This window comes from Simochromis diagramma, unplaced genomic scaffold, assembly GCF_900408965.1.
Source record: "Simochromis diagramma unplaced genomic scaffold, fSimDia1.1 OVJJ01000811.1, whole genome shotgun sequence".
Classification (NCBI taxonomy): domain Eukaryota; kingdom Metazoa; phylum Chordata; class Actinopteri; order Cichliformes; family Cichlidae; genus Simochromis; species Simochromis diagramma.
The window spans coordinates 143,918-170,652 of NW_024387451.1; the positions used below are offsets into that span (position 1 = coordinate 143,918).

The window sequence follows — 26,735 nt, forward strand, 5'->3', positions numbered from 1 at the left end:
TGAATATAAACTTTTAACTGCAGTAGCTATCCAGCTAGCTAGATAGAGAGATGCTGGTTTAGTCAAAGCTTAATCACATAGACTATTATCATGTCCTGCAGTTATAAAAATCAAAGACAAAGTTAATGTGCCAGTGTCAGGAAAGGTTTACAAAAGCATTACTGAGACTGTCTAACAAACAAACCTAACAAACAAGCGATGATATCCTGATTTTTGTTGCTGTGCTTTTCTACAAGCACCCGTGCAGTTGGTCTGCAGTCAGTGCAGTCAGTTTAAATATATAAGAACAGCCCACCTCTTTGTCTAGAGATCACTTTTGCAGGAGCACCATTCAGTTAGTGCCACTGCAGTGGCCGTGTGCACAATGGTGAACTTCAACTTGCTATCATTTCTACTCTATACTTTCAGTAAGTACACCTATCTATTTTTTATCAGTAGTTAGTTGCAATTTGTTGTTGCCATTAAATGAAATTTACAAAAGTTTATTGACAACATAAATTTTAGGTGTTGTTTCGTTCTTTGGAAATTTGTCTTTTATGAATACTTGTTGATTCTTTCAGGTTGGATATCTGTTTCACTCGCACAGTTTTACACTGTGGTGGTTGACCCTGGACAAGAAATCACACTGCAGTGCTCCAACTTCAGCAGTTTTGCAACCCACATATTCTGGTTCAGACTGGCCGACAGACTCAATGCCAGTTGCATCTCTTTTATGCCCACTGCTAATAGTCGTGCTACCTTCTGTGATGGATTTCAAGATACTAAATTTAAGATGACATCCAACACCTCTGTGCTATTTCTCGAAATTAAACAAGTGGATTCATCTGACTCTGGGTTATATTTCTGTGGAGAGTTGAACATGGGAAGGCCAAAGGTTTATACTGCAACATATTTGAAGGTTCAAGGTAAGATTTTTCTTTTGCTTTGATTTTTGAGTAATTGTCACAAAGGCAGAATATCCTATATGTACTATTTCTTTTTTTCAGTTGACGTTCTTTTAGAAGATGGGTTAACCAATCTATCAACTGTGATCCTCGGCAGTTTAACTGTTTTCCTTTTACTGGTCATCATTGGTCTGGTTGTTAGCATCAGGAAACTTCATACAGGTATTTATGTGTTTGAATTTAAACTGAAAGCGCAAAGTTTTTGAGTAAAGAACTGATAGATGTACTGTTTCTGCCATTTAGCTCATGACGAGATGCAGAATTTGCAACACAGTGAGGTAATTATTTTAACCTTGGATTCCAGTTGATTTACTGATATATTGTCTGATTCAGTTATTTAAACTGTTAGCTTCCATCAGTCAACAGCAATCCATCTAAGTTAGGGTTTAATATTTTGAGCTGCATGCTGAAAATGCAGAAAATGTTACCATATTTCCATCTCTCCCATTTGGGCGTTGCCAATAGATTAAATTTCAATAAATAGCAGTTGGATGTCAATCTTATACTAACCACAGCTCTATCCATTGATGGACTGCCTGTGACCTGGTGGATGTCAACAGGTTAACATTTAATCCTTTGAGATTAGTGACTTTAAACATTTTCCATTACAGAATGCAGAGTCTGATGCCATGAACTATGCAGCACTGAGTTTCCATACCAGAACAAACATGAGAAGGCCCGCACCACAGAGGGAGCTGGAGCCAAATGTTTTGTACGCTGCTACGAGATAGACTCACAAAATAACAGGAACGCCAGCACAAAGTGAAAGCTATCATATTTATCTGCTTGTGGAGTTCTGTACAGTTGGTAAATCTTTACAACCACCTTTAACAAAAAAACACTTTTTCTAATAAAGATTAATACAAAAATGTGCAGTAACTGCTAATACTTTCTCACTTTCTATCTATCTTTCCGTCTCCCACCACAGATGCTTTGACTTTATCTGAGAGCAAACCATTGTGATTGGTAGGTAGGTAATGGAGGAGGAGTTAGTGAAGACTGATAAATAATGCAGACTATTTTTGTATTGAGAGTTAGTGAGGCTCTGCTTTAGTTTAATAGTGAGAGGGGCATAAAGGTGTTTAAAATATGTTGAACAGGAAGAGACAAAATGCTGTGGTCTGAATACCACGGAAAATATCACAGGGCTGTCTTGCAAACATTTGTTTTTTTAGGTCATAATCCTCTGAGCGCCATGACTGTCTTAAAATGACTGTGGTTATGGTAATGCAGTGTCATTGAACATAAAGGTTGAAACCACTGTAGGAATTATACAAGGAGTAGTTAAACTGTATTTTAATATTCTAGTATTAAAATGGAGTTTATAAATAGATATTCTGTAATGTCTTTATTGTTAGCATACTTTGTTAGTAGGCCTGTTGAACTGCTAGTTAACAGAAATATCTAATCAGGTAGTCACATAGCACATAGGATATATATATATATATATCTATATAAAGGATATATTTCCACACATGATGGTTTACAACAAAATGCTGCTTGTATTTAAAAGTGTTAGAAAAATTGCTTTACAAATAGATCTTACCAGTTTAAATATCAGTGAGTCAAGTAGAGAAATATAAATGGTGATACAAGAACAACATTAAGCATGTATACGCAATTTTAATTCAACAAAATAGAGGGGAAAGCAGCCGTATTTCTATATGGTCACCAACTGTGACATGAAAATTGTTTTCTGAGCATAAAAATTTGCTCATTTCATAATTTTGGTGGAAAAAATTTCGTTCTACGTCATTTGAACACAAAATTTCCAACTATAATGAATTTTGAAAACCTCACACTTTATCTGAAACAGCTTCAATCACCTGTGCAGGTTAACAACATGTTTGTGGCATTTGCACTGTTTATGACTGTACGCCACACAACACGCATCAGTACACATTACTGGTGTCACCAGTGTGCCCTGATTATATTGCAGACCTCACTCTATTTATGGATGATACGTTCACGGTGAGGCAGTTCTTCAGTGTCATTGCTACACTTTTCACATAATTCTAGTTGATGCCTGTGGTTCATTTACCTTATACAGTATATCTGTGTTGCATTACTCTATTAGTAGTGCAATGAGAGTCCAGTAGCAGTGGCAGCAATGGAAGCAATGACAGTGACAGGCTATTCTTACTGTGATTTGGTCTCAATTTGTAAAGAAACCCCAAAAACATTAATCCAAACACACACACAATGTACTTGAATGACATGGGCACTCAGTCTTTGCAAGATAGTTAGCTCACTCTGCATCGTAAATTGACTCCTTGAAAACCTCTAAGATGTTTATGTCCTTGCTTTGAGTTTCCACTTACACTCTGCACACTTTTGCCTGACCTCCTGGCGCTCCTTTGCTCCCTACCTTAAACCACCTGCCTCCCTCCACATCACACTTGCCATTCACACCAAGTAAGGCAGAAAATCCCCTCTCACTGCCCAAGTCACATTCAGAGACATCTTAATATCCGTTTCTGACCAATAACCAAACTATTCTTTCACTAAGTGGCGGTCCCTCCTAACCTTGACTCAGACTATCACCTCGATTCCTTTGTTATTTCCTCTTGTGATTCAGATTCACTTCAGTATATGTTAGGGGTGTAATTACACCAAATACTTAAAAGAAACATATTACACTTGTTACATTTTAAAATACAGTGCATTACGTTACGTTTGTACTCTTTGTTGAAGTGACTTGTTATATTCTTCATTATATTACTTTCATGTTACCTTACACATAGCATGTTATTCCCATTGCATTGGGCTACAGCAGCAGAAGACCACAAAGGGTGCTGACACCTAAAAATACAAAGCTTCAAATCAAATTAAACAGGCTCAGTAAAACTGGACAAAAACAATCCCTGATCTGACAAACTGCTGTCACATTATTCAGGTCTGTTAGGGTCAGAATTTGGGGTAAACAATATGAATGGCAGTGTGAGCTACTCCTCAAAGAAGGTGAAGGAGGGTCTGGAATGGAAAACTCCAGCAGGAAGTTGTCAGGCTCTGGAGAGACTGATGTTGAAGTCTGACATTCAGGCAATCACTCCCTGCACTACACTAGTGTTTCTCTGTGTGCTCTTCTCAAGGCTGTTTCTGAATATTCCTGACATGCCTCCTATATTTACTCTTTAAATGAAAAATAGACACAAGAATACATAGACAGGTGTAGACCAGGTGACCCTGAATCCTCCCTTAGTTATGCTGCAATAGACATAGGCTGCCGGGGGATTCCCATGATGCATTGAGTTTTTCCTTTCCAGTCACCTTTCTCGCTCACTATGTATTAATAGACCTCTCTGCATTGAATCATATCTGTTATTAACCTCTGTCTCTCTTCCACAGCATGTCTTTTATCCTGTCTTCCTTCTCTCACCCCAACCGGTCGCAGCAGATGGCCGCCCCTCCCTGAGCCTGGTTCTGCCGGAGGTTTCTTCCTGTTAAAAGGGAGTTTTTCCTTCCCACTGTTGCCAAAGTGCTTGCTCAAAGGGGGTCATATGATTGTTGGGTTTTTCTCTGTATCTATGAAGCGCCTTGAGGTGACATATGTTGTGATTTGGCGCTATATAAATAAAATTGAATTGAATTGAATAGAGAAAGTCTAACTTCTTTTAATTTTTTATTTTAATAAAAAAGACGTTGTATAAACAAAAACAGTAATCAAAAACATGGGGACATTAATAACAGATTAAAGTGTCTCTCAGCTGACAACCTTGGATCTTGCTTCACTCCCACCCTCCCACTATGGACATTATCACCAGAGATGGGCAGTAACTGTAATCCGATTACTTTTTTCAAGTAACGAGTAAAGTAAGGAATTACTATTGCAAAAATGGTAATTAGATTACCGTTACTTTCACGTAAGTACGCTAGTACACTAAAACTGTGATTTTTTTTGCGAGAATGTCTCATGACAATGATGTAAGCGAGTGCGACGTTCGTGACAACAGCTGTGTGCAGATCCACAATGGATAATATATCGAGTGCGGGAGAGAGTATGAGCGTGCAGCGTTTAAAGCGTGGAAGTACTGACCTTATTCTGAGTTTGATTCCATAAAACGTGACAAAAAGATTAGCGTCCGTTGTGCGTGGGAAGAAAACCTCTTTTTACAGCGAAAAAACCCTAAACTTCCAAGCAAGCACCGAGTGCGCTACGACGTAATGGGAAACTCACAGAGAAACTCGTGGATTCTTCCACTGACCGCTGCGGCACACCTGCACCAGGGTAAACCTCCGCCTACCATACTCCTGCTTTACAGGTGAAAATAGAGCAAAAGGGCCGCTAGTCTTTGATTTTATTTATTTTCTGCTGTGTTTTACTTGCATCTATTTGAAAGAGTGATTGTAAACACAAAGAAATATTTTATTTTATGTGCTGGAATGTGCAGAAAATAGGTTTAAGTGTTAAACAAATTTCTTCCAGTCAGAGAATGTTGTATATAATTTAATGTTTGCTTGATGCATAAAGTTAAAAGGTTAAAACTAATAAAACAAGTTTTAAAAAGAGACTTCTTCCATTTGATTACATTTTGTATGATGGATTTAAAAAGTAACTAAGTAACTAAGTAATTAATTACTTTTGAAAATAAGTAATCAGTAAGGTAACGGGATTACTTTTTTGGGGAAGTAATGAGTAATTAGTTACTGATTACTTTTTTCAAGTAACTTGACCAACACTGATTATAACTACTGACATAGAAGCATTACCTCTTGGAATCAAATGCTGTTGTTCGCTGCTATGTGGCTGGTGTGATCAGACACCTTGTACAGGATATACACTATACAGACAAATTAACTGGGCCACCTTAAACCTACAGGAGCTCCTCAGCCATGCCATGAATATACCGGTGCATTGTTTTGCTTAGTTTTTGCTGATGTTAATGCCACAGGAGGTTGGAACTCTGCAGTCACTGAGTCAGCAGAGAATCAGCAGCTTTTACACATTAGGCTGAGGTGGAGGTGATACGCCCAGCCACCGACACTTTGTAACCTTACGTGGTCTGCCACTTTGTTGGTGAGTTGTTCTGGTTCCTAGATGCTTCCGTTTTGCAGTAATTTCACAAATTTCACAAACTGACTGTCAAACTCAGTGAACTCTTCAGAACAACCCATTCTTTCTAAAACATCTGAAAGGCAGACTGCTGGGTACTTGATTTTATACACCAGTGGCAATGAGATTTTCAATACCTGTATTTAAAGATTAAGCACTGTGGCCCAGTACATTTGTACATATTGTGTATATCTGACAAAATGAGAGTATTTGATGCCCTCGTCAATAAAGCATTTTTCCCCACTAAAGGATTCTGTCTGCCCCAATCTGATTAAACTAGCAAACTTTTAGAAACCATGAACCATTGTGAAAGATTTTTATTTTTAACAAGATGATTGACTGACTGGATTAATGTATTATTGGGGACATGCATAGGTGTTTCTAATAAGTACTGCATGTGCTGTGAATTGCAGTTGACCACATGATGGGGCTCTTCCTGATCAGTAAGCAGTTCAACTGTTAAATGCTACTATTTGTTTAAAGACAAGGCGATTCAGTTAGTTCATTTGGAAGAGCTGCTCAGAGCATACGTGCTCCTGTGTGTCAAACAAATCTAAATGACGTCACCTCTTGCTCGAAGTAAATCAACATTATTATTATTATTTAACAACACTACTGCGTAGGATGGGAATTGATAAGACTTTAGGGAGTCCTATTCAGATAAAGATAAAGACTAATACTGTTTATAATTATGCAGGCTGACATGTCACAGGGACTGTTATTGAATATTAAGTTTATTAATACTCGTTGTTTGTTCCAGGTTGGATCTCTGTCTTAGCCTTAGAGTTTCACTATGTGGAGGTTCAGCCTGGTGAAGCAGTCACACTGCAGTGCTCCAACCTTAGCATTTTTGTGTTTACTTATCCTGGTTCAGAATAACCAACAGATTCAACGCTAGCTGGATCTCATCAATTATCAGCCCTGAGAGCAATGTGACTTTCCATGAAGGATTTCAAAATGGCAAATTCAACGTGACATCCAACATCTCTGTGCTATTTCTTGAGATCAAACAAATAGATTCAGTTGACTCCGGGCTGTATTTCTGTGGTGAGCTGAAGAATGAAAAGTTAATAGCAAGCAACTTTTTATCGGTAGGGTTTATTGTACACAGTCATAATGCACGATGTATCCTGAAACAGAAAAAGAGGACATTAAAGAGACCCCAAAATAGTTTTTGTATGGGTATTGTGATCTGATTGTGATCTCAGAATTCTTACATCCTTGAAGGAGAAGTTGGCCGTCCGATTGGGGTCTGGAATGTGGGGCCTCCCTGCTGCTGCGGAGTCGGGGCGGTCTGCTTCTCTCCACCCCAGGGAAAAGGGTAACATTACCTGGGTGCAGTTTCCCCCTCCATGGGCAAGGGTACCTAGACCCGGAGCTTAGAGTATGCTTGGGGAGTGTGATTGTGTGTACAGTGTCTATTTATGTCTGTCTCCACGTTGGGTGAGTGTGGAGTAAGTGCATATGAGAGCATGAGGGTGGGAATGGATGTTTGTATCTGTGTGTGCCTGTATGTCTGTGTCTATATGTCAGGTCGGGTATCAGACGCCACCTCTCTGGGGACATCTCAGGCCCTCCAAGGTTTGGAGGCCTATCTCCCCCCCACCTCTCCCTCTGCCAGTGGCAGACGCCCTCAGACATCGGTGCGTTGGTGGTTCTTTGTGTCCGGGGATGGGCGTCCAGGTACCCACCAGCTCACTCCTGGTGGCTGCTTGTCGGGGCCTGGAGCCTGGGGGTGGGGTGCCCTCGGCCTCTCAGCCTGGGGCTCGGTCACTCTGGCACAGTTGGCTGCCGGCGGAGCTCACGGGCACGTCACTGCAACCCCCCCTGGCTTATGCTCCGCAGCTGCTGCTGAGTGACCCCTCATCTGGGACTCTCCTCAAAAAAAAGAATTCTTACATCCTCTAATTGGGGGGGGGTGTCCAAACAAGGTAACAAACAGGTCTGTTTACATCTGCCTGTTCAATACTTCATGAGTCAGCTTTTCCTCTCAGTTCAGTTTTAACCTGGATTGGATCAGTTTGCATACATACTAGTAAGGACTGTGTCTGTCAGTTATGGTTGATATGATCATGGAACTTCTTATGGTCATATTCCCACGTAGCAAAATTGGTATGGCCCAGATCTGGCCCACACAATGTGCTTACACATGGCCCACATACCGCAAAGAATGACGGCCCTTTGGTGGCCTAGATCTGGTTTGCCAGAGGTGGTCCACACATGGGCCAGCACAAGACCAGTTGGTGTTCCTGTGCTGGCCCAGAACAGTTTCAGCTCTGGCCCCCAACGTCAGCCTAATGTGTACCTTAATCAAGCCATGTAACAACATGTGCCGGAACATAATAGTGCAAAAGTAACATGATGAAACTCTGTTCAGACAGTGAATGGACTGGTTCTTATAAAACACTTTTCTACTCTTGCAGATTACTCAAAGTGCTCTATTCAACATGCTACATTCACACACTTTCTGTAAACTGAGTGCTTCCTAACAACATTCACACTCTCGACAGGGAAACTGGAGGAACCAGGGATCGAACTACTAACCTTCCAATCATTAGGTGCTGCTCTACCTCCTGAGGTACAGCCACTCAGTGAGCAAACCTTCACTGGGTTTTGGATATAGTGTACACTCACAAACCTGTTAACGCTGCATTTGAAATGTTGGCTACCATAGCAGTATAGTATTGCAACACAGCAATTGGGTCTTCTAACTAAAATAGGAAAATAGTAACATAAATAGTGCCGTAATTGCCAGACATGGCCCACATCTGGTTGACATACACCCTGCCATGATACCAGTCAGTCAGAAGTGTCAGCTTGATGCCGGATCCCGGCCAGACTTGTTTTCTATGAGCCTGGGCCACATAACCCAAACCATAATCGGGCCAGATGTGGCATGCCATCACATAAACAGTGCCATCTACGCCAGATCTGGCACATATCTGGCACATATCTGGATGAAATACCAGTTACCATGCAGCCAGTCAACCAGCAGTGCTGGCTTGACACCAGATCCGGGCCAGACCTGTCTGATATGTGGAATGAAACTGCTACTCTGTTCAGAGACAGTGGAGACTGAGTTGGTTTAGTTAGAAGTGCTGCTCAGAGTGTGTTTTTTCCTGTGTGCTAAGCACACATAGGCCAGGTCACATGATGCTGGTGGTTAATTACCTTCACATTATTTCACTGCACTCAAGAGTACAGGTCACACCCAACTTCACAAACACGCTTCACTGCTCTCAGTTATAGTAAGGTGACACGTGCAGAGCCTTTAGTCTGCTAAATTTTTGTGTGAAATTAAATGTCAAAACCACACCACGTGAAAGTGTCACAATAAGACACATTTGAATCTACAAAACCTTTGTTTTTCATTCTTGTAGTAGGTGGATCAAAAAATCCATCCAGTATGAGCCTGGGCAGTTTAACTGTTTTCCTTTTACTGGTCAGTGATTAATCATTTCCGAGTCAATGATTAAAATTACTGTCAAAGCTGTTGTTCTGCAACAAAAGCACAGGGTTATAGCAATACTCATTCAAAAAAACAAGTTATTTTACCTCAAGCAAATCTTTTCCTACACCTGTGGCACACCCCGAAAAACCTCCAGACACTCGGATGGAATTCAATAATGGAACTGATGTGCACAGCATTTCAAAAAGGACAGGTCATTAGAAGACACTGAACATCGTTTATTGGTAAAGGGAATTCAATGATGGTATTTGGAAAAATTCTGTGGCTCATTATAGCAGAACTAAAACGAAGTGGGGTTTGGAATTAGGACAGGACCCTCCAGAGTGTGGTGTTGAAGGTAGGATGGAGGGTTGGCTGGAGCACTGAAAGACTTGGAGGGTCACTACAAAGAAGGTGGCAAGCAAGAATGAAAGAAGAGGAGCACACCTTCTTCAAGTCAGTCATAGCTGACTGACTTGAAGAAGGCGGCCAAAGCTAAGATTGGACTGGAGCAATAATTTCAGCATTAAGTTTTACAGTGTGGGAAAGTAGAGGTGAGATAAAAAATAGACCAGCAGCCAAACACCGAGAAAGCAAACGAGTGATTAAAGAGCTTACTTATTGAAATTACACTTAACTTCACATCTGTAGACAGATGTGAAGTGAACAGTCTGCACCAAAACTTGTGAACAGTAACAAAACCGACTGAATAATGACTGTGATAAATATTCGACAAAAAAACAACAAAGAATATCTAATACTGTATAAATTTACTGACATGTCTCTAGTAAACAGTTAGCCCTTTACCCTAAAACTTTACTCACATGAAAAATGGTATCAAACTGGATTTTAATGAAACCCAGTTTTTCTTACTCAGTGTCGGTTTGCACTCGTGCTCCTAAAAGCACCGTCGCTGTCAGTCTGACTGTACATATAAAAGCACAGCCCGCCTCTTTACCTACAGATCACTTTTACCGAAGCACAGTTCAGTTAGTGACATTGAGGTGGTGCTTGTCTGAATGATGAACATGAAACCAGTTTTACTCTGCACCTTCAGTAAGTACATTTATCGCTTTCTCACAGTTGATTCTATACAGTAATCCAGCAGGACTGAACCTTACGTACATGTCATTAATGCTCATTATTTGTTCCAGGTTGGATCTCTGTCTTAGCCTTCGAGTTTCACACTGTGGAGGTTCAGCCTGATGAAGAAGTCACGCTGCAGTGCTCCAACCTTAGCAGTTATCCTGTTCACTTATTCTGGTTCAGAAGTACCAACAAACCCAGTGCTAGCAGGATCTCATCTATGTACAGCCCTGAGAGCAATGTGACTTTCTATGAAGGATTTCAAAACGGCAAATTCAGCATGACATCCAACATCTCTGTGGTATTTCTTGAGATCAAACAAGTGGATTTATCTGACTCTGGGCTGTATTTCTGTGGCCAGCCCAGTTCTGAAAAGTCCATAGTTTATGGTGCAACAAATTTAAAGGTTCAAGGTAAGATTGTCTTTATTTTTTCTCCATTGTTTTATTAACAGCAATTAAAACATGTATTATTTTTATTACCAGTCAAAAAACTAAGGATACTCTAATTTATTATTCCTATTATTTATTTGTATTAAATAATGTATTTATTTCTCTTTCTTGTAGAAGGTAGATCACAAAATCCATCCACTATGACCCTGGGTAGTTTAACTGTTTTCCCTCTACTGGTCATTATCGGTCTGATTATCATGATCAGGAAATTTCATACAGGTATTGAATTATTTAAACTTAAACTAAACATGCAAAGGTTTTTAGTGACTAACTAACAGATGTAGCTTTTCTATCAAATAGCTCAAGATGATGGACAGAATCCACAACGCAGTGAGGTAATCTGTTTTAACCGTAGATTCAGATCGATTCATTTATATATTGTCTGAATCAATCATTCATCGATTAACATCCACCGGTCACTAGCAATAAGTCTTGGGTTGTGGTAACTGAATACATTTTTACATTTTTAGAAACTAAAACTAAAATTTTGTCTAACCCTTCGGATCAGTCTAGACAGATTACCTATGACCTAGTGGATGTTAAGATATAAATAAATAATGTGCAGGATTAGTGACTTTTAACATTTCCAACTTTTTTATTTACAGAATGTGGACTCTGATGTCATGATCACTGCAGGGCTGAGTTTGCCTCCCAGAACAAAAATCAGAAGACGTGTGCCACAGAGAGAGCTGGAGACAAATGTTGTGTACGCTGCTACGAGATAGACTCACAGGAGAAGCAACACAAAAGCTCTCTCACACACATTTTGACATTACTTGAGACAAAAATAGTGTGACTGATGGTTGATGGGGGACGAGCTAGTGAGGACTTTGATGTATAGCTTAGATTGTCTTAAGTGAAAGTGAGTGAAACTCTGCTGTAATAGTAACACAGATGCAGTTTACCTTGTTTAACAGGAAGAGACAGCGACTGTGGTCTGACAGTCAATGAAAATCGCATCTCTGAGGCTCATTTTACAGACATTGTTAGTGGTAACATTTCTGTACCATTTTACAAGCATGATCAAGACTCTGCAGCAACTAAATTAATAATCTAAAAAGCCGATGCAACGTCTTGCCACTGTGACATCCACCTGTCACAGCTACAGTCTCTTCACTGTGCAGTTAAAGCTCTAATGTATTATCTTGAATCTTAATGCAAAAATGCATGTATATAATCACACATAAAATCTCATTAAAGCTGATGCAGTCATAAAAATGTGTATAATTTTTTCTGGTTTGCTCACAACTTATGTGTAAAAACTGAAATGAACTACCATTCTGTGTGAACAGATATAATATCTTTATTGATGAATTCTGGCTAATCCTCTGTTAAAATGCACCACACATAAGTAGATTAATTAAAATATGATTATAACCTACATTAAAACCAAAAGACAACCGTGTGGTATGTGGAGCTGTACTCACAGCCAGAGATGTTTGCCTGCGACCATATTAGCAATATATTCCAGAATCCTATGTTGTTCAGTGAGTTAAGCCCAACTATATCAGAAAAATAATTCAACAGTTTAAGTATATTTAAGTGTGTTGGGTCTGCGCTACCACAGGCCCCGCTGGTTTAGAAACTTATTCCCGTTAACGACAAGGAAGCAAGATAAACAGCGATTTTACTTTACTACCTCAACGTCAACGTCAAATCTCTTTCACTCTTGCTGGATGTTTGCTGTTCAAAGTCTCCTCTCGATGATCTTCTGGAAGCCCAGTAGCACAGCCCTCTGTGGGATATCTGCTGTGCTCCTGAAGCCTCTCTCCTGGCCTCAGCTTCCATCTTGTGGATGTTCCCCTGCAGTCGCTCCTTCTCACGACACCTGCAAGTTAAAAATTGATACTCCTCTTTTGTCACACAGCTCTTGCCATGTGTCAACTCCACACAATGAGACATGCACAAGAATGTTGTACATTCTCTCTGAAAAATTCTCCAGGGTTTCCCTCTTGGAGCAGCTTCACTCCAAACCTGTAACCCTGTGTCAAAACATTAGTCAGTGGTTAAATGTTAAAGTTTGTTTAACCCTTTAGAGCCGATCGGAGCGGACACGCTCCATTTTGCGTAACTATTTTTAAATCCCGGTAGCACTGCAACCACGTAAGCTAGTGCAAAAATTTTTTTTGCATATGAAACCGGAGGAGTTGTACTTACATCTTATGCCATCAGCTTGTCCTAGGTCACGGTTTCCTTCCACATAAAGCTTTGCAAAAACTGCATAAAAAGCACTTGCAGGAACAAAAACATAATATTCCAGAAACACGCTTTGCCAATCCAATCAGCTGTTCATAACACTTCCTACGTTGGAATAGACGTCAGCGCGAACTTTTGCATTTCCGCCATTACCTGCCCGAAACCGGAAGTGACGTCATTTTCGCGGAAATGTAGTCTTTTTTTACCATCAGGGCCTCAGGGCCTATACTGGTCTTTTTAAAAGTTATCTTTGACTTTATGACTTTCTGTGTCGTTTCTGGGATGCTTAGGACTCATATTGCACTGCTGGAAATAGTTTATTTTGATGCATATGCTGCTTTTTTGCAAATTTGCAGTATAATATTTATTTTCGTTTTTCCTGCAGTGTATAAAAATTGGTGTATTTCAAAAATAAAACTATGAAGACACTCAAAATAAGTTTCCTGTGGTAGGAAACTATTTTGTGCAGCTTTTTTGTATTTACAGTTTTGAGGGATAAGCCTCTTAAATTTCTCTAACTAGAAATATATGTTAAAAAAGCAAAAACGATTTTCAATCTTTTTGTAGTTTATTGCACTTTTTTGCAATTTATGTAATTACTATGCACTTAATGAATACATATTATTAAAATCTGGGCTATAATGGTTGTATTGATGTATAGCAACTTGAAATGCTCCCAAAAATGGCTCCACAGCATGTAAAAATATAATATAAGCTCTGGCGGACTTGGTTCTATGGTAGGTCTTAAAGGGTTAATTCCCAGCTCCACCTGGAGCCTGTATCCTTGCCTGTAGGACAAAACCCTGTAAGTTAAAACAAACCTCACATTTGCAAACAACTGTAGCTCATAAGAGTAATAAAGTAGTCAGCATCACAGAGACAAGTACCATGTGCAGGTTTATTCTAAATCATGAAACCCCTACTTTTTTTTTTTTTTTGCCATAATTTGCTCCAAATCATTGATCATCTCAACTTCATCAGTGACTTTCCTTAAGTTTGTCACTCCCTTATTTTATCACTATGAGCTCAATAGTGGTCAGATAATGAGTCCCATATTAAACTATTCTGTAATCACTGAAAATTTTATTTTTTCTCATGTCATTTGTCTGTCTGTGCTGAATCCTTTACAAGCACTCTTAAAGAAACATTAGAAGTAGCATCCTAGGTCAGGCCACGGTCATCCAGATTCCAGAGGTGCTGTAAAAAGCCATAAAGTTAACACTCTGCTGTAAAAAGAAGTAACACTGGTTTCAAACACAGTATGTCTCACACTGCATTCACATTTCCACTGTAACATTCACGTTTTCCCAACAACACAGTGTAATTGCATAATCAACACACAACCTGTAACAGTTTCCTTCACACAAAAACCCAGTAACCCTGTACAAAATATAAACCGATTGTCCTGCTGTAAATCACATGATTAAATTACATGATTAACCCTCTGCTGTAGAAAAGTAATGTAAATGTTAGCGCTGCGCAGGTGTAACACACTTTCTCACAGTGACCTCTGCATTTGGCAATACTAGGTCATAAATAACACACCGCTGGTAAATTCACAGACACCCAAAAAAAAATTACAGCTAAAAGGTTAAACTTGCAGAGTTCACATAGTCATGTGACCCAAAGTTTCATCCTCTGGTCTCCTCCTGCTCCTGCAACAAAAGACACACACATCGATACATCCACCCCTTTGTCATGTCTGGGTGGGGGTTAACCTGGCATAGTGGTGTCAAGTCAGTCAACTCTTGTCAGTTTTATCAGTCCAGTCAGTTCCCTATTTTAATTTTCACTCATTCATTCATTCACTCATTGCTGATAGTGGAATCTATCATCACATTTCACTTTCACCCTCAGCAATATTACGCCATTTCAAAAAAGAAAAAGAAGAATTTAGATTGGATTAACTCGCTGAATCCTTTTAGACACGGACTATTACACGGACTACTATATTTCTGATTGTCCCAATAAGTGACTTTCTCCCGAGGCCATTTTAATGTGGAGAAACTCACTTTGCTGGAAACGCATCTCCATCCAGTCAGGTGATGGGTTTTCTTTCTCTCTGATGCCGTTTGCACACACTGCTGCTGGACCTGCTCAGGACTCTGCTGTTGTCTCTTGGACTGCTGTCAACTGTTGATGTATGCCTGTACTTCTGGAACTGCACTCCTTGTCTTCAGGCAGAGGTTAGCTTCCGTGGAGCTTGCTTCTTCAGGGTGAGGAACACATAGGAGTTAAGTTGTAAACACAATTCAGCCAAAAATTCGGCCTGAGTGTTTCCTAATGATGTTAACCTATAATTTTCCTCCAACTGCTGCACGTGGAAAATTGATTCAGGTCTGCCTTTCACCTACAAGTGACAAACTAAGACATTTTCATTATTCTCACTGCTTAAAACAACACATCTCCTCTCTCTGGTTCTTGAACTCTCCTTTCTTAAAAACAAAAAGTGAGATTGCAGTTGTTTCAGGCTGAGAAACACCAAACACTCTTCATATTATCATTGCCTTTTTTTTTCATCAACACAACTATTTTATTTCTTTTGTGTCCACTAGGGAGAAGGTGACCTGCACAATCACCTCTTCCCCAGTTGGAGACCACTTCACACACACACCGTGACATCAAATATATTCACACTCTGTTTTTCATCTGCTTTGTTCAGAAATTCATTTCTTTCTTCAATGATCTACATACTACGTGCTGCCCAGTGAATACTTTTCAATGTATTCCATCCCCTGTCAAGGCAGACTTACTCAGTTTATTCCCCATTACAAGACAACAATCAGTCACACTCACACAGACCACGTCTGGCCCGCACTCGCTCACACGCGCGTTCACACACAAACAAAATAGGCACCGACAAGAGCTCTATCCTCCTTACATATTGGTGGAGAAACCAAACACTCAACACCCTCAGCAGCGGAGAAAAAAAACTCCTTTCGGTGCAGAAACCATCTTTCACCATCCTTAAAAAACTGGCGGTGAAACCAGACCTCCTTGAAAACTCGTCTCCCCCTCCTCAGTGGACGCTATGTGTTGGGCTCCAGCTCGGAAGGACCAAATAAATGTTGGGTCTGTGCTTCCACAGGCCCCGCTGGTTTAGAAACGTATTCCCGTTAACGACAAGGAAGCAAGACGAACAGCCATTTTACTTGCTAGCAAGGGAGGCTGGTTGGAACAAGGCTCTTGGAGCTAAACGCTCCTCACCCGTCTCTTAGCCAGCATCAAATAAACAGCCTTCCTTGCCGTCTTTTCATTGAAAGCAGTTACAGTAAACACAAGCACCACCCATTCTAAAAAACTCCTCTGGTCACAAACGATAAGGTACTGTGTGTGTATGCCTGTGTGAGAATGTGTGTGTGTGTGTGTGTGTGTGTGTGTGTGTGTGTGTGTGTGTGTGTGTGTGTGTGTGTGTGTTTGGGGGTGCGTTTGTGTGACCTCCTGCTTACCAAAGGGTCATAAAGGCAGGAAGCTTACTAAACAACAAAACAGAACCTTCACATAACACTACAGCCTCCCCGACCAACAGACTGGCTGGGGAGGTCGTCAGAAACAAAGGAATGTCTTTGATCCTACAGTTTGAACTAACATTTACAAATTTGAGTAACACAATGACAACATTTAACAATTTGACTACAACAACGTGTGTTAGTAAAAAAAATAATGATACTTAAATTAACAATTTTAAGAAAAAGGGAAGAAATGTGATTTAAGGGACTTTGAATATGACATGGTTATTGGTGTCAGACAGACTGATCAATGTATTTCAGTAATCTGCTGATGTTTAACTAAATAACCACGACTTTCAGTCAAGATAGATTCAGTCAGAGGAGAGTTAGAGCGATAAGGAAAGAGACACAGATAGAAAGTAGTGAGCCAACCAGAACTGACAGAGGGGCTGTAAACTGTAGATTGATTCTACCTGGTATGTAAGTTTCTTTATGTATTTAATGTACAACCAGACATGTGGCCATACAGTACACACACACATTAAACCAGTAATGTATTGAATTTGATTGCTTCCCCTATGAAGCTGATAATTGGTACTTTTAGGAGCACTTGCACTTTTTTGTTTATTAGTCTAAGCATCCAATCAGCCATTGGTCAAGCAGTAGTGCAAGGAATGATACGGGTTAAAAACCTTTAGTTTAGTTCACACATCAGAAAAACAAAAAAGTTTACTCAATGAAGACACATCACTATATTTCTTATAGTGCAATAACTGGACACATTTCAGCTAATAGTGTCATGGTCCCTGTGGCTCAATAAGGCTACAGGTATTCATGACTGTTTTTCTTCTCTCTCGCTATCTCTACTGTCTCATCCTCACCTGGGCGGAGCTCACTGTGGGCTTCCGTTTTTGGCCAACACACCTGGAAGCAGGTACTCACCTGTGGCTTGTTATACTGCTAAAAGACGTGGGTGTCATGCTGGGAGGGAGCGCTGTCGCCCAAGAAGGAGACATTATAGACCATCTCTCCCTTCTTTAATCACTGGAAGTGTAAGATCGCTGACCAATAAGATGGATGAGCTCACATCACTAACCTAGTCACAGAGGGAGTACCGGCAATGTAGCATCATGATCCTAACGGAGTCCTGGCTAACACCGCTAACTCCGGACACGAGCATAACGCTACCTGGATTCCAGCTGCTCCGGGTGGACTGCACGAGAGAGAGCGGTAAGAGGAAAGGAGGGGGACTGGCAGTGTTTGTGAATGACAGATGGTGTAAACCCGAGCACATCACTGTGAAAGAACAACTCTGCAGCCATTAGCATGCGTGAGTACTACCTGCCCAGGGAATTCTCGCATGTTATCGCGATGCCCCCCTCGGCCAACGTAGATGCAGCCTGTGACTCTCTCCACTCTGTGGTCAGCAGACTGCCATCCCAATGTCTGAGAGCCCTTCTCCTAATATCAGGGGAGTTTAATCATGTCTCATTGAATTCCACACTGCCCTACCTTCACCCAGTATGTGACATGCCCAACCAGAGACAATAAAACACTGGACTTACTGTACGCCAATGCAGAAGAGGCATACAGTTCATCACCTCTACCTCCCCTGGGCAGATCTGATCACAACCTGGTGCACCTTGTCCCTGTGTATGAGCCCTTAGTGTGCAGGGACCCACCAGACACCCGCACAGCGCAGAGCTGGTTGGAGGAGGGCGACGAGGCTCTTAAAGATTGTTTTGAGTCTACTGTGTGGGAGGCGATCTGTGATGACCACGGAGAGGACATCGACAGCCGGCAGTACGGACTATATTAACTTTTGTGTGGATAACACCACACCCACCAGGACTGTACGGTGTTTCTCTAACAATAAACCTTGGATTACCCCAGAAATTATAGCTGTCCTCAAGCAGAAGAAGAGGGCCTTCAAATCCAGAGACAAGGAGGAGCTGAAAAGGGTGCAGAGAGAGCTGAGAAGAATGATAAGGAATGGGAAGGACAGCTACAGGCAAAAAATGGAGAACCAGCTTCAACAAAACAACGCTGGCAAAGTCTGGAGAGGCCTCAGAACCATGTCAGGCCACAAAGTTCAGAACTCTCTGCCCGGGGGGGATGTGAGGTGGGCAAATGATCTGAGTCATTTGTTTAACAGATTTGATTCATCCATGAGGCAGTCTTCAACATCGGCTGCAGACTCACCCACCCCCACTGCTGCTGTTCCACCTCTGACACCTCAGACACTTCACACCTCCTCTACTCACTCTGCTCACCACTCCACACCCCCAACAACAGCATCCAACACACATTTAACACAAGGCTCCAGGCTGTCTCTCTCAACCACCCAGGTTAGGAGGGAACTGAGGAGGATTAAAGCCAGGAAGGCAGCGGTCCAGATGGCATCAGCTCAAGGGTCGTCAGGTCCTGCGCAGACCAACTGTGTGGGGTGATGGAGCACCTCTTCAACCTGAGCCTTAGGCTGGGGAGAGTCCCACAGCTCTGGAAAACCTCCTGTGTTGTACCAGTGCCAAAGACTTCACGCCCCAAGAACTCAACAGCTACAGACCGGTGGCTCTGACATCCCACCTGATGAAGACCCTGGAGTAGCTGGTCCTGGCTCAGCTTTGGCGCCTGGTGAGCTCATCATTGGACCCACTTCAGTTTGCCTACCAGCCTGGCATTGGAGCGGATGATGCCGTCATTCACCTCCTACATTGTTCCCTCTCTCACCTGGAGACTGCTGGGAGCACTGTGAGAATCATGTTCTTTGATTTCTCCAGTGCCTCCAACACCGTTCTTCCCACAGGTCATGAAGGACAAGCTGGAGAATTCAGGAGTGGACCATCACCTCACAACATGAATACTGGACTACCTCACCAGACCGACCACAGTATGTGAAAACTCAGGACTGTGAGACTGTGGACAGCTACAGGTACCTTGGTGTTCATCTGAACAATAAACTGGACTGGACTCATAATTCAGACGCCTCTACAGAAAAGGGCAGAGCAGGCTGTACCTGTTGCGGAGACTCCAGGTCTTTTGGAGTGAAAGGCCCACTCCTGAAGACCTTCTATGACTCTGTGGTGGCCTAAGCCATCTTTTGCAGTGTGGTCTGCTGGGGTAGCAGCATCTCTGCTGGGGACAGGAAGAGACTGAACAGGCTGATCCGCAGGGCCAGCTCTGTTCTAAGATGCCCTCTGGACCCAGTGGAGGTGATGAGTGACAGGAGAATGGTGGGTAAGCTGTTATCCCTGATGGACAACATCTCCCACCCTATGCAGGAGACTCTGACAGCACCAAGCTGCTCCTTTAGTGGCTGCAACACCCACGATGTGGGACGGAGAGATTTCACAGGTCTTTCCTCCCCACTGCTGTCAGACTCCACAACAAAGACTTCAACTGACCAAACACACATATCCACACATGTACAATAGCAATAACACTAAGTGCAATACTCTTTTCTAACATTGTTGTATTATACTCAGTTGTATATAGCATTTTAATTTAATTTTATTTAATTCTATTGTATATAGTATTTTATTCTTATCCTATTCCAGTCTTTTTCTAATTTTTGCTATGTAACTTTGCACTGTCCACTTTCTGCTGTAACAAAACAAATTGTTACAGTGTGTGTGTAATTTCCTTCACCATACTCACCATACCCCATGTAACCCTTGAACCCCTGAACTCCCTTCACATATAGTCACTCAGTGTTTTTTAAATAAACCATCTTTGCACTTTTCCTCAAATCTGCGCCTGAGTCCGTTCAGTCAACCTCGGCAATAAGCCATATTTTGCAAAAAAAACAAGGCAAACAGCCAGGACAATATGAAGACCAGATGACTTCCGAGCACTAACAAACAAAAAGAACTCGAATTGCGTCACGGAACGCATCCATGAATGACCCACCCAAAAATGTAGCTCATAAAAAAATAATTTAACAAAGAATCATGGCCAAAAACTCAATATAATAATCTACAGATATGTGTCGATTCGTAGGGAGCTTGTAGATGCAGGGAAGGCGGACGGACCTGAGCAGCATCCACAGTTACGCCTCGCCGGCTTAAAAGCTGAACTAGATCCTGCAGTGTTGTTGTTGGTATGTGTTTGGCTGGCAGCTGAAAAGTTGCAACTGTGTGTGTGGTAAAAAAGAATGCATGGAAATGTGGATGAATCTGCCGTGTCAGTATTTCAGTGTGCGCCCCATCCTGGGTATTATTGTACACAGTTCTAATGTGCAATGTATCCTGAAAACAGAAAAAGAGGAGGTTAAAGAGACCCCAAAATAGTTTTTTGTCTTTCTATTGTGATCTTGGACTCAAAATTCTTACATCCTCTAATTTAGGTTTGTTTTTGTGTCGAAAAGAAAGAAACTAACAGGTCTTGTTAAACTGATCCAATACAGGTTAAAACTGAACTGAGAGGAAAGGTTGACTCATGAATTATCAAACAGCCATATGTACATACTTATTAATAAGGACTGTGTATACTGTCAGTTATAGTTGATATGATCATGGGACGTGTTGATGATCACTTTGCAGCTGCTACTTTGTTCAGAGACAGTGGAGACTGAGTTGAGTCTGTTAGAAGAGCTGCTCAGAGTGTTTTTTTTCATCTGTGCTAAGCACACAGAGGTCACATGATGCTGGTGGTAAATTACCTTCACATTATTTCACTGCACTCAAGAGTACAGGTCACACCTAACTTCACAAACTCGCTTCACTGCTCTCAGCTACAGTAAGGTGATACGTGCAAAGCCTTTAGTCTGCAATCTTTTTTTTACATTTTAAGATCTGAAATTAGACGTCAAAACCACATCAGGGTAAAGCTTCACAATTAGATACATTTGATCTACTAAACCTCACTTGCATTATCATGGCCAAGCCAGTCATGAACTCTCAAGTCACTGTGCATTTATAGAGCTATTAGTTTAATATATCATAATATATCATTAACTTTAGCATCACTGCAAAGGTAACTCCTAATAAAATACTAAGTTAACTTTTGGATATAAAGGTACTGTCATGAACTGGTGGAAATATGAGAATGGGACCCAAGAGCAGACTCAATACATGAGTTGAAGGTAGGATGGAGGCTTGGCAGGAGCACTGAAAGACTTGGAGAGTCCCTACGAAGCAGGTTGCAAGCAAGAATGAAAGATGAGGAGTGTGACTTTAAGTACACAGAGTGGAGGCTGACTGACTTGAAGAAGGCAGCCAAAAAGAGGATTGAACTGGAACAATGATGTCAGCATTGAGTTTTACAGTGTGTGAAAGTGGAGGTGAGATAAAGAATAAACCAGCAGCCAAACACCGGAAAAGCAAATGAGTGATTACAGAGGTTAGTTATTGAAGTTACACTTAGACTTCATGTCTGTAGACAAATGTGAAGTAAACAGTCTGCACCAAAACCAGCAACTGAATAATGACTGTGATAAATATTGAATACTACAGCAAAGAATATTTAATACTGTATAAATTTACTGACATGTCTCTTGTAAACAGCCTTTTGTAAAAACTTTACTTGAAAAATGGTATCAAGCTGGATTTTAATGATACCCAGTTTGTCTTGCTCAGTGTCAGTTTGCACTCGTGCTCCTAAAAGCACCGTCACTGTCAGTCTGACTGTACATGTAAAAGCACAGCCCGCCTCTTTACGTACAGATCACTTTTACTGAAGCACAGTTCAGTAGGTAAAATAGTAGTGTTGTGTGTCACAATGATGAACATGAAACCAGTTTTACTCTGCATCTTCAGTAAGTACATTTATCACTTTTTTTACATTTACTTCTATACAGTAATCCAGCAGGACTGAACCTTACGTACATGTCATTAATGCTTGCTGTTTGTTCCAGGTTGGATCTCTGTCTTAGCCTTCGAGTTTCACTCTGTGGAGGTTCAGCCTGGTGAAGAAGTCACGCTGCAGTGCTCCAACCTTAGCAGTTATCCTGTTCACTTATTCTGGTTCAGAAGTACCAACAGACCCAACGCTAACTGGATCTCGTCTATGTACAGCCCTGAGAGCAATGTGACTTTCTATGAAGGATTTCAAAATGTCAAATTCAGCATGACATCCAACATCTCTGTGGTATTTCTTGAGATCAAACAAGTGGATTCATCTGACTCTGGGCTGTATTTCTGTGGCCTGCCCAGTTCTGAAAAGTCCACAGTTTATGGTGCAACAAATTTAAAGGTTCAAGGTAAGATTGTTTTTATTTTTTCTCTATTGATTCATTTAAGGCAATTAAAACGTGTACTATCTTTATTACCAGTCAAAAAACTACAGATACTCATATTTATTATTGCTGTTATTTATTTTCATTAACTAATGTAATTTAGTTTTCGTTCTTGTAGAAGGTAGATCACAAAATCCATCCAGTATGATTCTGGCCAGTTTAACTGTTTTCCTTCTACTGGTCATCACTGGTCTGGTTGTCAAGATCAGGAAATTTCATACAGGTATTTATTTATTTAAACTTAAACTAAACAAAGAAAAATTTTAGTGAATAAATAACAGATGTAGCTTTTCTATCAAATAGCTGAAGATGATGGACAGAATCCACAACGCAGTGAGGTAATCTGTTTTAACCGTAGATTCAGATGGATTGATTTATATATTGTCTGATTCAATCATTCATCGATTAACATCCACCAGTCATCAGCAATCAGTCTTCTATTAGGTCTGAGCTATATTGCTGAAAATGTACATTTTTAGAAACTAAAACATCCACACATCAGCCTAGACTCTAGACAGATTGCTTCTGACCTAGTGGATGTTAAGAGATAAATAAATATGTAAGAATAGTGACTTTGAACATTTTCATTTACAGAATGTGGACTATGATGCCATGAACTATGCAGCACTGAGTTTCCCTCTGAGAGCAAAAATCAGAAGGTCTGCACCACAGAGAGAGCTGGAGACAAATGTTGTGTACTCTGCTACGAGATAGACTCACAGGAAAAGCAACACAGAAACTCTCTCACACATTTTGTTGTTACTTGATAAAAATAGTGTCACTGATGGTTGATGGGGGACGAGCTAGTGAGGACTTTGATGTATAACTTAGATTGTCTTATAGTGAAAGTCAGTGAGACTCTGCTGTATTGAAATAATAACACAGATGTAGTTTGTCTTGTTTGACATGAAGAGACAGCAGCTGTGGTCTGACAGTCAATGAAAATCTCATCTCTGAGGCTTATTTTACAGACATTGTTAGTGGTAAAATTTCTGTACCATTTTACAAGCATGATCAAGACTCTGCAGCAACCAAACAACCAAAGTCATAATCTAGAAAGCCGATGCAAAGTCTTGCCACTGTGACATCCACCTGTCACAGCTACAGACTCTTCTCTGGGCAGTTAAAGCTCTAGTTTATTAACTTGAATCTTAATGCAAAAATGCATGTATATAATCACACATAAAATCTCATTAAAGCTGATGCAGTCATAAAACTGTGTATAATTTTTTCTGGTTTGCTCACAACTTATGTGTAAAACTGAACTGAACTACCAGTCTGTATCAACAGATATAATATCTTTACTGATGAGTTGTGGCTAATCGTCTGCCTCTTGTAAACTCCATGTAGTTAACCTCACTGTTATTTTTTTAATAGCTTCCGAAAACTGGAATTTTCAGATTAACTTTGCCATCAAAGCTAGCCTTTTTGCCATGAAAGCTTTTTTCAAATGAGATGCTATGAGTGTGAGCAGTGAGTCCAGCCTGGGTGACCCACTCATCCCGGACAACGGTGACAGGAGGGCAGGCAGATGAAGCGAGACGGCAAACAGAGCATGAAACTGTAGCTTGTGATGCACAGCAATGACCAGCGTCCAGGTAAGTGAGAGTGCATCCAGGTTGGAGAATTGGAGATCCATGAAAAGACTAAAACACAAGGTAAGCATAAACTAGAAGATGAAGAGATAGCCTTTATTTGTCAGTTGCAGGTCTTTTGCCCACAACCGAGATGACAGACCTTGCCAACCGTACATACAATACACGAACATCACATTGGGGAGACAGGTCAGGCTAGGTAGCGAGGGAAAAAAAAAAACATCGAAATGTGTAACACAGAAGGATAATACAGGAATGCACAGATATCAACACACCATAGCACAATAAACGCAGACAGCAACATGGGAAAGAGTTCCAGTGTGTACATCTGATCTGGGACTGCTGCAATCTTTTGACTGCGCCTCCAGCTGACCCGATGTCCACATCAGAGGGGAGGTAAGCGTTGGAGGGTGATGCGTCAGTGAGTGCTTATCAGTATGTGTGTGTGTGTGTGTGTCCATAGTTCAGCTGAGACAGTGTCCTTCGCCCTGCCAGGCTAAGTAAACAGTCTTCCAGCCAACCCAGGTGGCCTTGCATGGAATGGGAAGGAACAGACTAAACACAGTCATTATCAGGGTGTTTTGTTCAGCTCCGGCCTTGAGCCCACAGCTGGCGCCGAAGGGGTAGCCGGATTATGATGGTAATTTTTCTTTGCGACGACTCATGAGAATTTCAAAGCTGTTCTTTAACACTCCGACACTGGTCTCTCAATCTCCTGTTGGAGAACCGCGAGCTTCCCAGTGATGGTATCAAACTTGCTGGTGTTTTCATTCTTTTGCCCAAACAGCCGATTCTGAGAACTCACAACTGCAGTGAGCTGTTCCGCGATGCAATCCAACTTTCGCTCAAGGGTGTTATTTTGAGCAGGCCTAAGTTGAAGCACTAAGGTGGATTAGCAGACAAGTCTTAAGTACAGCCACCAGGTGTGGACAACAGGTGAGATGATGAGGGCTCCGCCCAGAGGTGGAGACCACAGCTCTGTGGAGAAAAAAACTGCCACTCACCCGGACCATAACAAGGGTGTCCTGGTCCTAAAAGCACAGATGACAGTTTAGCCCAACTATACCTAACTAGGATCTCTTCACCTAACAACATAATTTTCCTCTAAAGAGATGACTTTCCATTTATCTAAAGCCAAACTTGGCAAACTGTGATTTGATTGCCAGGCCTCCATCCCTGACTGCTTCCCATTCCACATGGCATTCGATACAATATTGTGTCCAGTTTGTTGGCCCACAGAAGTGTGGTTCCATGTCACTCTTTTCGGGCTGCATCCAGATATGCAAAGGACATGTGTTTCCCTTTGAGCTCAGCATCAAAAACAGCAAAGTAGCATTTCTGGGTCAATGATTAAAATCAGTGTCAAAGCTGCTGTTCTGCAGCAAAAGCACAGGGTTACACCAATACTCATTCAAAAAAGGACTTTTTTTTTACCCCAAGCAAATCTTTTCCCAACCTGTTATGTAAAGCCAAAGAGCTCAAAAAAGAAAACAGTTCAACAGTTTGTGGATGAAGGAACATGAAAGCAACCATGGTTAAGAACAATATGAATTGCTTAGTATGAGTACAGCTGTAATGTTTGCCAAAGAGGCACAAAAGTGGCTTAAGACTGTCAAACTTAGTCATAGGGTGAGTCAGATGGTCTGCAGGGGGGAGGAGAGTTGAGTGAGATACAAGTGCATATCACACTACAGAAAGATGCAGCACAGTGACAACACGAGGTCATAGAGCTTTAAAGAACAGAGTAAAGACTTTGTAAAAACCAACACAGAAAGTCTGTCTCTTTGCTGATGTGGTGAAATGAACGATAAAGGATCATTGAAAAAAAGACGAATCAGTAGAACAATGTCAGTGTTTTCCTTTCTTTTCTTTTTTCTAAAGTCATGTAGTCAAGTTTTAGGATAAAATGCACAAACGTGATTTAATTTAACTGTTAATTTTGTTTAACATTAACTGTAAGAGTGAAATACAAAGTGTGCAGCTTTCTCTCCTGACCATCATGAACGTGCTACAGATTGTGCCCCTCCACCCACCATCTTCTGCCGTGGTGACAAACGGTGCATCAGCTTTTTATCAGAGGTGGCAGTGTAGACACCTGGATAACAGATGCAGTTATCACAGGTCGAGTGCCCTCACCAAGTGAACTCTGCATTTCCTGCTGGGTAATACCAATAGGTTTAGATATTAGGACTTTTTAAACAAAGACCCAATCCAGACTTCATGTATTGGGGTGCTGTTTTCCAGATTGGCACTCTTAAACAAAGAGTTTGAAGAGCA

The 26,735-nt window shown here is 41.1% G+C and overlaps 3 protein-coding genes across 3 annotated transcripts; all 3 read left to right on the plus strand.

The window, feature by feature from the left end:
• The first annotated feature begins 364 nt into the window (after positions 1-364).
• On the plus strand, positions 365-2,007 carry LOC120722818. Its single transcript, XM_040013954.1, has 5 exons — positions 365-407; positions 561-905; positions 1,002-1,106; positions 1,188-1,222; positions 1,526-2,007. The coding sequence occupies exons 1-5, from the start codon at positions 365-367 to the stop codon at positions 1,673-1,675; spliced, it is 678 nt and encodes a 225-aa protein (XP_039869888.1). The 3' UTR covers positions 1,676-2,007.
• An 8,466-nt stretch (positions 2,008-10,473) lies between these two features.
• LOC120722819 lies at positions 10,474-12,316 on the plus strand. The gene is made up of 5 exons (XM_040013955.1): positions 10,474-10,501; positions 10,600-10,944; positions 11,098-11,202; positions 11,284-11,318; positions 11,589-12,316. Exons 1-5 carry the CDS (start codon positions 10,474-10,476, stop codon positions 11,706-11,708), a joined length of 633 nt encoding a protein of 210 aa, XP_039869889.1. The 3' UTR covers positions 11,709-12,316.
• A 10,030-nt stretch (positions 12,317-22,346) lies between these two features.
• Positions 22,347-23,713, plus strand: LOC120722820. The gene is made up of 5 exons (XM_040013956.1): positions 22,347-22,383; positions 22,483-22,827; positions 22,982-23,086; positions 23,167-23,201; positions 23,458-23,713. The coding sequence occupies exons 1-5, from the start codon at positions 22,347-22,349 to the stop codon at positions 23,575-23,577; spliced, it is 642 nt and encodes a 213-aa protein (XP_039869890.1). The 3' UTR covers positions 23,578-23,713.
• Positions 23,714-26,735: the final 3,022 nt, after the last annotated feature.

Excerpts from the sequence above, each read along its gene's own strand:
- LOC120722818 (XM_040013954.1), top strand. The coding sequence starts at position 365 with ATGGTGAACTTCAACTTGCTATCATTTCTACTCTATACTTTCA. Across the intron at positions 408-560 it reads ATTTCTACTCTATACTTTCA|GTTGGATATCTGTTTCACTC; the intron begins GTAAGTACACCT and ends TGATTCTTTCAG. Across the intron at positions 906-1,001 it reads AACATATTTGAAGGTTCAAG|AAGATGGGTTAACCAATCTA; the intron begins GTAAGATTTTTC and ends ACGTTCTTTTAG.
- LOC120722819 (XM_040013955.1), top strand. The coding sequence starts at position 10,474 with ATGAAACCAGTTTTACTCTGCACCTTCA. Across the intron at positions 11,203-11,283 it reads GATCAGGAAATTTCATACAG|CTCAAGATGATGGACAGAAT; the intron begins GTATTGAATTAT and ends TCTATCAAATAG. Across the intron at positions 11,319-11,588 it reads AGAATCCACAACGCAGTGAG|AATGTGGACTCTGATGTCAT; the intron begins GTAATCTGTTTT and ends TTTTATTTACAG.
- LOC120722820 (XM_040013956.1), top strand. The coding sequence starts at position 22,347 with ATGATGAACATGAAACCAGTTTTACTCTGCATCTTCA. Across the intron at positions 22,828-22,981 it reads AACAAATTTAAAGGTTCAAG|AAGGTAGATCACAAAATCCA; the intron begins GTAAGATTGTTT and ends TCGTTCTTGTAG. Across the intron at positions 23,087-23,166 it reads GATCAGGAAATTTCATACAG|CTGAAGATGATGGACAGAAT; the intron begins GTATTTATTTAT and ends TCTATCAAATAG.